At 37.9% G+C, this 12815-nt stretch overlaps 1 protein-coding gene across 1 annotated transcript in view; it reads left to right on the top strand.

The window, feature by feature from the left end:
* Positions 1–5680: 5680 nt before the first annotated feature.
* Positions 5681–12815, top strand: part of cachd1 (cache domain containing 1) — an 80261-nt gene continuing 73126 nt past the window's right edge. Inside the window, exon 1 of the mRNA XM_017304501.2 lies at positions 5681–6285. Coding sequence (XP_017159990.1) covers positions 6046–6285 — 240 coding nt within the window. The 5' untranslated portion in view covers positions 5681–6045. The remainder of the gene's footprint in view (positions 6286–12815) is intronic.

The following is a 12815-nucleotide window of genomic DNA, read 5'->3' on the forward strand; positions in this document are numbered from 1 at the left end:
TTACTCCAAATGTCATAAATCCTGAGGTGTGCACTTATCAGCCTCAAACTGTCTTCTTCTCTCCTTTATCTTCCCAAACCAGGTGGCTTTGTGGGTTTGTACCATAATTAGGAAAATGCAAATAGAGGCTAATCCTGTAAAGCCAATCCTTTTGTCTCTGTTAATGACAAACCTCGGTTGCCTTCTTGTGAAGTCAAATTGTCTTAAAATAAACCACTATTGTTCACGCCAAAGAAAATTGCAAGTCAGACAGCTCTTAAAGATGCTGCTCCTCTGAAAAAGACTGGAAAATAAAAGGAATAAAGATGTAGAGTGGCTAAATACTCTTAAACTGACAGCTTTTTGGAGCTTGAGGAAGGGACTTTGACTGTGATAAATTATTTCAAACTTCTTCCATTTTTATTTTGACATATGCCCTGCATAAATCAACATTAAAATGAATCTGTTTGGGTGGGAGAAATGTAAAAACCGAGAAGCCATAATGACCTGGTTGACTGATGTACCCTTTGAGCCGTTGGTTTCCTTGAGATCAAACCTGCCAATAGTCATAGTGGATCAAATTGAGGTAAAATAAAAGAATGTTTTTTCTGTCAGCTAAACTCAACATTTAAGGCATAAAAAAAATCAAAGAAATGTATTTTACAAAGTCAGGGAATAGGACAAATTCTATGATATTTTATATACAGAGAAGAAAGGCATTTTTAGAGAAAATAGAGCAAAAGTGACGCTATAAAATCTTTGAATCTCTCCAAAACTGGCCAGTAAAGACCTGGAGGCCAACAGTAACACTGAAAGAGCAACATGAGTTTTGCCAGGAACTGTCCTACGTGTGACAAAATGTCTCCCGTATTTCCCCTTTTCTCTGAACAAACAAGCAACCAATGAGCCACTCTTGTTCAATAAAGCCCGAGGCCCACACTGGGCCCCATTGCTGCCACTGATTCCTGTACATAAAATTTCTAAATAAAGATTTTTTTTTTTCTAAATACATATGAGTAAATATTTATTCACAGTCATTTTAAAATGCCTGCTGTGTTTGTGAAGCACATTGCTGAGACCTTGTGGGGTTGCTGAATTGTTACTTTGGAGGTTAATATTTTTCTGGATAGTTTTTTCTCTAGGCTTAAATTAAAACTAATCAGAAATTAACAAATTTATGTTCCGACTTTGTTTAGCAGTAAAGTTTAGCAATAATCTTTTGTCTACTGTTGAAACCTAAATTTTGAGAGTTCCTCTAATCTTTCCAACGCTCGCCAGTCTCCTGATTTGTTTCCCTTCATGTTTAGTTCACTGATTTATGGAAAGAATAGAAGCAGCTGGGGATCAGACTGTTATTGTAAGTGGACTACCCCAAAATATAGCTTGAACCACAGCTTGCTAAATACAGTAGAAGTCAGTGATGCTAATCTGTAATTGTCCCTCCAGTAACTAAAAATATAACAAACAATCCCATCAGAACAGCGCCCCTCCTGCGAGTCCAATCAGACTGTGTGGGTTTTCTGATGGGTCACAGAGTTTACTCTGTCATAAATTCACATTCATTTCATTATAGCTTATTTATATAGCAGCAATTTGAAACAAATGTCAACCAGAGGTACTTTGCAAAGCAATCACATCCATTTCATGAACAGAAACATACAGTTATCTCAATCAAATCATTCATACAAGTTCAAAGTTCAGTCAGTGTCAGGAAGTTTGCAGCAATTCCTCCTGATTGAGCACATATAGCGACAGTACATAATAGACCACATCAAGCTGTTTCCTTGCAGAAATCTTTTAAACATGCATGTGACATCAATGGGGAAAAAAACAGGAATCAACCCTGAGTAGAACCCAAGAAAGTCATACTGGATTCTTGGAAAAGTTTTGTATAAAAATACTTTTATCCAAAATATGTAGGCTGTCTTTCAAATTGGTTGTGTTGATTCCTGATGTTTATCTGTTTTTAGGTTGATATATTGTTGCACAGATCCAACAAGGAAGCGGTTAGAAAAAGAACATAAAGAAAAACACAACATTTCATGAAGCATTTATCAATTCTCAACACCCAGTTAATTCTGTTGAGAACTATATTAATCTGAGAATTGAATAAATCTGCCATCATCAGCAAATTAAGATCAATGATGCACCAGCTCCAGAACCAGTTTGTTTGTAGGAAACAGCCGTTCTAAATGCAGTTGAAGAATTATCAGACCCACATAAAGCAGTTATGCATAATTTTCCTGAAAGTTTTCCATGCAAAGACCTGATTGAGACTCTTTAATCAACACTTTTGTTTTCTCAAGGGTCTGAAAGGATGTGACACTCCAGCAAACAGCTGAGGGGTTCTGCAGCCAGCGACACAGACAGATGAGCCATTCAGGGAGAGACCAGAGCCTCCAAGGCTGCGTGTTCATCCACCCACCTACTCACTCCTAACTGCACTCAACAAGCAGAGAAATTCTTCACATTTCTGATGCCACCACGAGGTGATTTTAAAGCACCTAAAAGGTTTTTCAAACCACAAAAACAATTATACGTATTCTGAAAGCAATATTCATCAGGTTATTTCTCTAAGTTCTTGAATTAAATCATTTAGGGGGATTTTTAGCTCCTCTAAAAATTAAAGAAAGTTTATCTAATTAAAACTGGCTATGAACAGGATGACTGCAGAAAATATCAAATGTATTCTTTGTCATTTTTTCCCAGCATAACATTCTGTTAAATATTTTCACTGACTTTCAGGAGCCTTCAGTCTCTTTGACTCTGTGTCATTCTGTCACATTTTCCCTCATTCACATGCACAAATTGCACTTTGTTATTCAGAACTTTTGTTTCCCGTCTCCTGAGAGAATACTCCCATCTCTCCTGAGCTCGTCTTTCCTTTTTTATCTGTAAACTCTCAATGACTCCGTTGATGTTTTCTAAGCTTATTTAATGTGGCAGACACTAGATGTCAGTTTTGCTGAGCTATTTGACGTCTCCAAGATTACGTTGTGAACCAAAAGGCTGAAATTAACTGTGAAGAGTTTGTGTTAATGGTCCCATGAGAACGTTGCCAAAGCAACACACAACTGAGATCAGAATAATAAGCAAAGCATAAAATGACCTAAATTCAAACTGGCAAATCATCAAACGATAGCACAGCTTCCAAATCAGTTTCCATCTTGAAAAAAACAAATCCTTCTATTATTGGGATCTGAAACCGCCACAGACTGGGCCCTTTTGTGCCGTATTGCAATGATGCTTTGCCTGAAAATTCCTAAAAAAAAGTTAACATAAATCATTGAGATGGTTTGGGGGAAGGCCAGCTGTGCAGCTGCAATGCAGATATGCTCTGCAATCCAATGAAGTGGAGATGAATTGAAAACGGTGAATAAAGGTCAGCTGTTTGATGGGTTGGAGTGCTGTTGCACTTCAAAGCCTCGCGTCATCCGCCCTGACAACGCTATTCTTTAATGGACCCACTATCTTCCTTGCGTTCTTATGTTGCAGTCATGGATTAAAACATGAAATGAAGAAATCTACAAAGTCTTTGCTCCGTGTGCTGGTTGCATGGAAAACAAGAACTGGATTTTTTGGGACGGAAGTTTGGCTGGTTTCTGAACTGAGAATCCCGTTTTTATTCAAATAAACACAACAAACGAATACAATACTAACTTTTTACCTCAGTTAAAATGGAGGCAAAAACATGTTTACGCTGACTCTCTTCGTGAAGAGCTGTTTCTGTCAAAAGTTTCATACATAAACATTAAGCAGGTGTGAAGAAAATGTAAGAATACATTGTCTACAAACATTTCAGTTCATTTGAGGAGGTCTGTTTGTTCTGTATAAACCCAGAAAGAACATATTTGAATAGTCAGCTCATAAACTGGTCTTTAGTACTATTTAGCTGAGCAGAACGTAATTGATGATAATCAATATTATAATTTTGATGTTGCATCTTGTATGAATTCAAGAAAGAAGAATAATTTAGAATGCAATCTTCAGTCTTTATGTAAGCTTAATGTCTCCAGTTCTGTAAAGATGAGCTAAAAAGAAAGCATTTTAACATTTTTAATCCCACTTTCCTTCCCTACCTGGTCTTTGTACATGATTTAATATTATGGACTCTGTTTTAACAGACCTTGATAAATATAGAATCAAATTAAAAAATAGAATAGAATGAAGAGGCTGGAAATAAAAATATATATTAAAAGAATATGGTGCTGTCATTCATCCTTCAGGCTTAAAAACAGACACACTATTTATCTGTTTAAAGGAGCTACTGCCATCAATTCTTAATACCCTCCTCAACATAGAAAGGACACCAATTTCAGCAGTAAATTGCTTCTGCTGGAGGTTTCTTCCTGCTAAAGAGACTTCTTCCTTTCTGCAGTCAGTGTGAGGGATTGCTGTAAAGCCAGCAGCACAAAACACAAGTGACTGTCGACTGTCTTCTCAACTAATTTGAATGATAAACTGAATGGGGCTGCATTGTTTAATAATAGGAACAATTTGTCTTATTAAGATTTGAGTTATTTTTAGAATGAAGAGATAATTAGGAAGCACACTTTGTACACGTTCAATTTATATTTAGCTCTTCAGCTCTTTGTTGATTAAATGTTTCACATATTTTTTGTCATGCTGTGATCATTATGTTGTTTTGTTTACAGTCTAAACCAAAATCCATAAAGAGCAGAACATCAGGGATAACTAAGAAACCGAATACAGATGAATAAAGTGTGATGGCAAGAACCTAAAAGCAATAACAAAACAACTGAGGGGTCAGAATACAAACACAAACACAAAGAGCTGTGGCTCATGACAATAAATGAGCCATGATGTTATTTTCTTTTTATTATTTTACAATTGGCTTAAAAATATTATTGATTATCTGAGTCATATTTTATAGCACAAAACCTAAAAATAAAACTCCAGTCAAAAACAAATAAGTTGACATTTTAACTTATCAGTGTTGTGTTCAAAATCAAAGGGAAAACAAAATAGGAAAAAGGTCAGTATTTTTTTATGGCAGGCCCAACCATAGTAAACTGCAACTGTAGGAAGTTTCTTCTGTCTGAACTATTTGTAAAAATAGCTATATTTTTCAACTTTTAAAATAGAAGATAGTACTAACGTAATATTTATATTTTCAATCAAATTTGTGGAGGAATATATATGTTAAATTTTTCATCATTTAATGTGAACCTTTATGCGGAAACCCAAGTGACGTCACGGGGTTAATATTTTGGTAGTGAAGCTGGATGTGGAGGACATCGGAATTTGAGAAAAACGGGTCATTTATGTATTATTATTCTTTGCCGGCGAGTTTATATTTTCGTTATTTTGAAAATGAGACGTAAGCAAAGGAAATTCAAACTGCTGCTCAGCTGTTTATGACCACCGTAGTCTACTTAGTTTTAATAGCCTACTTTGTATAAAACACAAATCATATATTCGCTTTTGTTGCTCAGTATTGGTTTTTGACGAGGAAATCCAGGAAATCCAGGTAGCAAAACATGCAAATTAACTTTTTTTAAAGGAAATGTTACATAAAAACAAACAAAACAAACAAAAATGTATTAAAATGTGTTTACAGTTAATTTCACTGGAGCCGCTTGTTCGATTGTTGTTTTTCGCAGCAACAGTGAACGCGTCACGGGCCCCTGATCCATTGATCGAGAGATCCAGGCGCCGGTGGGACTCCTTACTGTTTCCACGCCTCCTACTTTCACTCCCATTGTGGTGAATCTCCGGCTCTCTCACACTTTGCCAGACTTCCAGGAGTTGGAACGACGACTAGAGGAGGGAGCAACGCTGTGAAAGAAAGAAAAGGGAAAACCAGCATAAACATATCTACTTTTCCGCATGGATATCCCTCGCTCTCCTCGGGGGACGTAAAGGAGGCGCGATGGTTTGCATTGCTGGGAGTACTTGAGGTTCTTGCCGGGGAGAAAGCACACTCGCACACTCCGCTGGAAAGTTGTAAAAAGAAGTTCCCTTGAAGTTCTTGTTTGTTTGTTTCCCACCACCAGTTCAGTTCACGCGCAGTGTTTCCTCCAGCGCTGTAAACCTCCTGCCATCATGGCGAGGCGGACTGCGGAGGCTCAGACGCCGAGGACTCGCGCTGCTTTCCGGGATAAACACCTTCCCCTCCGCGGCGGCTCGGTGGCTTTTTCGTGGCGCCTCGCTTTGATTTGCTCGGCTCTCTCTTGTGGATACTGCGGAGCCGAGACGGAGTTTTCCATCCTGGAAGAAGCGCAAGTTTTGGCGGAGCAAATGAAAAAGCTGTCCTCACAGGAGCTGGGAGTTTTCACGATGCAGGTAATAAAAATAGTTGCATTTTATTCACGTTTTGACCCTCACTTGGAGGCCTGCACCTGAAATACTGTAGACAGAAGAATCGTGTCGAGAAAAACATTGGGGTGTTATGAAACAAAAAGCTGTGGCGTTGCAGCGCTAAAGCAAAGCTTTGAAGTTTGGGTGCATTCATGTGGAGCATCAGCACGCGGTCCTCCGATAAATCTTGATAAGGAATTGCATCAGGAGACATTAACTAATTATGTGCAGCCGGGACCCTATAATCAAGTTTAACAGGCTGTATCTCAGAGCTGATTCATGTGTCTGCAATGCACTTAATTGTTTTTTTTTTTTTTTTTTTTGGAGGGCTTCTAAATGCAGCATTCACAGATCAGTCAGTAAAAATCTCCTTGTTTTCTTTTTATTTCTTGCGGATAATAAATCACAGATAAGGCCTCTCGCCTCCAAGAGAGTCATCTAAAGGTTATTTTAGATGTGTTAATTGTTGAAGTGCACCGATCAGTTTGTTAGAGATCGAAATGGGCCAATTATTTCTTAAATCTATTCTAATCACTGACGGCACAGATGGTTTATGTGGTCTTATACACCCTTTGGAGTTTGATAAACATCAGATAAAGGTTGTTTTGCAGTAAAAAAAAAATCTGAAAATGTTCTGTGAATGAACACATCAACAGAATGCTGCTTTTAAGGCAATTCTGCATACAGTTGGTTTAAACAGGCAGTTGTTGATGACAGCTTTTAGAGATGCACCAATCCTGCTTTTTTTTACAGCTTTACCTATTTCTAGTTTCCTTTATGGTGTAACATAACTATTCAGATTTAATTTTTCCCCTATGAACTATAAAAGCCCCAATATGAAAAAAATCTGTAGTTTCTGAGAGTGAAAGAGGTTTTAGTTTTGGAATCAGGAGAAAATTCTCACTATTTTGCATCAGAATCTACTGAACTGAATAGTTTGGGGGTTTTGCTTTGCAGCAAATTGCAAATACGTAAATGATTTCAGGATAAGAGGGAATTTCTTGACTCTTCTCTCTTTGAGGTGCACTGCTGTATTGGGATTTCCGGGGGTTCTTCACAGCGTGACATGTTGATTGCCAGAGTCTGACCAATTTAAAGTATTTTATAAAACATGAAGAGGAACAAATGTACTCGATGATCATTTCTAGAGAAGAAAGTGAGATATCCAAGTTTTTCTACATTTACATACCCTGTCATGTCCATCCATGCAATGTGTCCCTAACCTTTATCAGATTTTTTAAATTTATTTATTTTGCTAAACTTAAAACTAAAATGCACCAGAGAATAGCTTGCTGGTGTGTTCATTGACTGCAAATGGTAGGATTTCTTATTTTTGATACATTTAATGACTAAGGGGGCTGCTGGTGATTGATCCACCGAACAAGGGATTTCGATTTTCAGCCAATAAGTTGATGCATTTAATTTTCCTGAACTCTTCCCACTAATGAGGAGGATTTTATGTTCCAGTTGTAACTAATTGGAAGCAGGCAGAACGAACACCTTTAAATCCATACCCTGTCATGTCCATCCATGCAGAGTCCCTTAAACACACCAAATGGCAGGGTGCAGGGGTGGTGGTTGCTTTTCAGGGAGGAGAAGGAGGCTGGGGGGGGTGTTTTGCACTTCAGAGGCAGAGGAGCTCACAGGCCTGGAGCACAGAGGGAAGGCAGCGGGGGGGGGCCGAGGCCCCAAACGCTGTTTCATCTCCTCTGCCTCCACACTGAGCCGCCTTCATCCCAGCACCGGGAGTCGGCTTTGAGGGCTTCCTCTGATCCCGGCAGATCCACCGTTGTCACTGCTCATCCCCTCCCAGAGCCCCAGTTTGTGCTCGCTCTCTTTCTCGCTCTTATTTCTATTGCTTTGTCTCGGCATTATTCCTGTTTTTCTGCCTGCAAATGCAGAGAATTAATGGCTGCTTCTGTGTTTTTTTTTTTTTTTTTCCCCTCTCTCTCAAATGACTGGAAAAGCGTTCTGTCGACTACAAAGATGTAATTAATTAGAAGTAATTTTAGCTTTTGTCAGTCTCACTTTAAACTTTTATGACTGATTTAATATTCATACCAAAAGCGGCATTCAGCGTCACTCCAGAGCATCGGGATAAACTCCCTGGAGCTGTCATGTTGTTGTATAAGCTGTGAGAATCTGTCACGGCTGGAAGCTGATCCGACTGATTGTGATGCGTTTTGTGCCGCCACAAGTATAACAGACTTGCATGCAGGGAAAACGCTCTGAGACTGCAGGAATCCGCTGGATGTTTGGATGAATCCTGAATTCAAACATTTTAAGGATTTCAATTAAACAAAATAATTTTTATTTATTTTTTTTTACTATGTGGATTTTTTTTTCTTTTCTCTTCTCCAAATGTTTTGTAACTAAAGAACATGACTGAATTTTTGCTTTTAGTCACTCCCCGCTGCCCTCACATGAGCTGCATGTGAGAAAGCAGCTGTCCAGATCAGACTGGAGGAGTTTCTGTGTGGATTTGATCCCATGAGCTTCTTGTTTCTGTTTGTGATGTGCAAGAAAGATTTATGGTAAATTAGAAGTGCTGTTTCTTACTTACAGCTGCTGGTGTGAAAATAGAACAGCAATGAAGGTTAACAGGCTTTTAGAGCAAAGACATCACTTAAAATTAGGCCGATACTGAGTTTTATCTTTTTATAACCGACGCTGTCCGGAGTTATAAATTGCTATGTATTGCTTTTTCTGTCTTATATTCTTACTACTTATAGGTTCTGCTCACGTACCAACACTTTCCTAAAGTGACCATATAGCTTATTAGTACATGGTGCTTTGTTAAAATACGCATAACTGTTAAACATTTTCACATTTTGCAGAGCTACAACTAATTTCAATAGGTTTTAGTCATACATCAACATAATGTGCAGCATTTTGAAGTGGAAGGAAATTTAATGTAGTTTAATTTTTTTTTATATTAAATCAAATTCTGAAAAGTCGTATACTACTAAACAAAATCCACAGCAATCGGTTTCATCCAGAAATTCATTTTTTGGGAGCCTCAGCCCACCTGTTGGATCTATAAATCCAGCTGTTCTTTGAAAGCCTCAGAGTTTGTAGGAGAACGTTAGAAATGTCTGACTATCTCTGCAAGAAACACAATAAACGGGAAGGATTTTTAGTTTTACCCTCCTGCAAAACTCTGTAAAATAAAAACTGACATCACCATGAAAGCTCCCAACAGCTTTAAATATACAATCCATACAGTTGATGTTCACATGTGCCCTCCATCCAGATTGCTGGAGCTTTTTGCAAAGATTTATCAAAAATTGTCAGTCTTGATTTTTCTGTACAAGACAAAATATGGACCCAAGGGGACTGAACTGAAATGCACTCGACATTTCTCTGGAAGTTCTATTTCAAAGAAAAATCTCTTCTTTTTCTTATCATTTTTCTTCCACTTCACATATTCTTGACTTTATTGCTGGTTGTTTGTATAGAAGTGGTGGAATTTATTGTTATAAAAACATAAAAAAATTATATATATATATTTTTCCTCAAGGCACTTTACAGCTCAAAGCCTTTTTTTTTTGTTGTTTCAGTCAGCTTTGTGTAGAAAAGGGAGTTTGGTTTTTAAGCTGTGTGGTTTTTAAAGATTCAGTTCCGTAAAATATTTCTGGGGTTTGGTTGAGTGAGTGTCCCATAATCAGAATGTAAAATGTAATTGTAGTCATCCCTGCTCCACCCCTCTTTCTTTTACAGCTGTGTAATCTGAGGCTGGCCAGCCTGTTGCCGAGTTTCCCACGAGACGTGAAGGTGTACAGATGACACTTTGCTTTAGTTAGTGTTCATATTTCTTGAGTGTCACATCTAGGCAAGTTTTCTTCTTTTTGTTTGAAGATTTTACATAATTGCAGAGTTCATTAAAAAGTGGTTTCTGATCAGATTTTTTTCCTATTTATAATTTCTTGTTCATTTAAAATCACAATATGGATCTTAAAGTTTTGAAAACATTCTGAACAATGAGCTTTGATTTGTTTTGGATGAAATGAATCTGTTTATTAGAAACATAATCATGATCTGAGTTGTTTGTACCATTTTTAGCTAAACTCGTTCTTGATGACTAGCTCAGGCAGCTGTTGGTAGATTTTGTCTTTCTTTTTTGTCTGGTTATGATTTTAAGCTTTTTCTTCATCTGCTTTTGATGAAAAGGGCGCCCCCTTTTGAATAGTAGTTGTATTGTCTGTTGGCATACAGTCACTGGATCCAGGCAGGATGCAGCCATCTTTAAAGGGTCCTTCCTGCTGGACAACATTTGGGAGGTATGAATTAAACTTTTTTAGGGCAATTTTCTGTTATATACTCATGTACTACTGACAGGAAATATGACTCTCTGACTCCAATAAATGCTTTCTACCCGTTGATGGTCATTGACATCTATTATCGTTGAGTCTGGGGTTAAAAGCTGTCATATCAGGATCCCCTGAATCACTGGGGATCAGAACTACAATCGATAAAAATAAGATGTAATACAAAATTTAGATGGCTATGTACGTTCATTTCAAATTCTAGATGCGATTTTAGCATTTTAATGAACATTTAACTATAATTCTGAATGCTGAACTGCAAAGGGAAATAAAGATGCACAGTGGTTTAAATATTGGTCTAAAAACTGAGTTTATGGTCACGAAGCTGTATGAACGAAACGGCAACATCTGAAATGGGGCCAGGTTGACCCATGAACTAGTCGGAACAAAATAAATATAAAATTGATTATGATTTCAGTTCGATGGAAGAAAAGGGAAAAGAGGAAATTAGGTTGCATTAATGCTGTTTAGTCTAACTTTTCTGGTTTGCGTTCAATCCAAGAGCTGTAGAGCCCTGTGGTTTTCCTACTGGTTTTCAATATCTTAGATTCAGAGGTTCCAATAAATTTATCAGACACTCACTCCTCTTCCCTCTTTTTTCCTCCTCCTCCAGCTACTTAGCAACCTTCCATTTCTCATTTTACTACTTTTCTTTTTATTGTCCCTCAGCTGGATAAACACTGGCTCTGCTCTTTATCCTCCCTTTATATTGAACCAGTTGGAAAGAGTCGGGGGTGGGGGATTGGAGGAGCTATAGCAGGGCATCAGAATTCCTGCTATGCTCTCTGCAGTAAAAGCTTCAAAGCTTTCTTACATCTTGCTGCTCTGCCTGCATGACTCTGAGCTCTATCAAGGTTACTTTTACATTCACAGACTCATTGCTTCTTCTGGGAGCATTATTGCTTCCTAATCCATTTTCTTTTTAGACTTACGGCTAATTTTTGTGCTTTATGCATTTCTGGCCACAACATTTAGATAACAAAAACATTGAACTGTACATGGCGTTTTATAAAAAAATAAAATTAAATTAATGCTGTCTGGTGTTTGGGTTTTTGTCTCACCTGCTTTCACATGTCTTCAGGTTTACGGAGCTACAGGTGCTTCCCATTAGTCATCCTTGAACTGCAGTGCGAGAGCAGAAATCGTCTTACACCTCCCATAAATCGTGATGAGTCTCAGTGATTTATAAGCCCTCAGAGGATTTGCTGAAATCTCTGTGCCTGTGTTCTCTTCCATAACTGTTATTGTTTGGAGTATTTTTCTTTTTTTAAACTTCCTTGTTTTTAGGCAGAGCCATAGATTTTAATTCCCCTGTTGCAGCTAATAAAAGAATATCTCCAAGCTTCAGTTTTTTTTTTTTTCCTAACTAAAATTTAAATATTACTCACAGTTTTGTGTGTTTGACTTTTAAGGTGCTTGGTTATAGTTGGTGTAAATTAAGGATTTCCCCCCCCTTGAGTCCCACTGGGAAATCTGTAATCTTTGAAAACCTATAAAATCTCCTTTGTAGAGATTACCACAGGGATAACTGGGCAGCCAAGCGTTCATAGCGACGTCGCTTTTTTGATCCTTTGATGTTGGCTCTTCCTATCATTGTGAAGCAGAATTCACCAAGTGTTGGATTGTTCAGCCACTAATAGGGAACGTAAACTGGGATTAGACTGTCATGACACAGGTTAGTTAGTTTTACCCTACTGATAATGTGTTGTTGCAATAGTAATCCTTTAAAGGTCTCGTCTTGTAAACATACCTGGGTTAAATGAATCAGTTCTGCTGCATCTTCCTCTAATGTAAAAGTTATGAGAACAGAACAAAAAGACTCAATTTCTTAAAATGTTGGGCTGTTTGAAGATGTTTTCTTTTATCCACATATAGGAAAGCTGAACAAAATCCTTCTGTGAAACTGCCGTGAAACGGACGGTCTTTAGCCCTGAAGGGTCAACAAATCACAAAAGGCCACAAGACGACAGCAAAAAGGCATAACACAACAGCAAAAGCCATAATGGCTAATGTTACACTAAAGGAACGTCTTGCTAAAATAGAAGTTATGCTAAATGGACGTTAAGCTAATGCGGACACTGGCTAAAGTGGATGATATGCCATCAGGTTTTTACAGCCTATTTAGGATTGTTTCTTATAGCAGAACTTTAGCTTTAGTATCCCTTATGTTTTCGCTGTTGTGTTGCAACT

The sequence above is a fragment of the Poecilia reticulata genome, chromosome 4 (assembly GCF_904066995.2).
Source record: "Poecilia reticulata chromosome 4, P_reticulata-male-v2, whole genome shotgun sequence".
Classification (NCBI taxonomy): domain Eukaryota; kingdom Metazoa; phylum Chordata; class Actinopteri; order Cyprinodontiformes; family Poeciliidae; genus Poecilia; species Poecilia reticulata.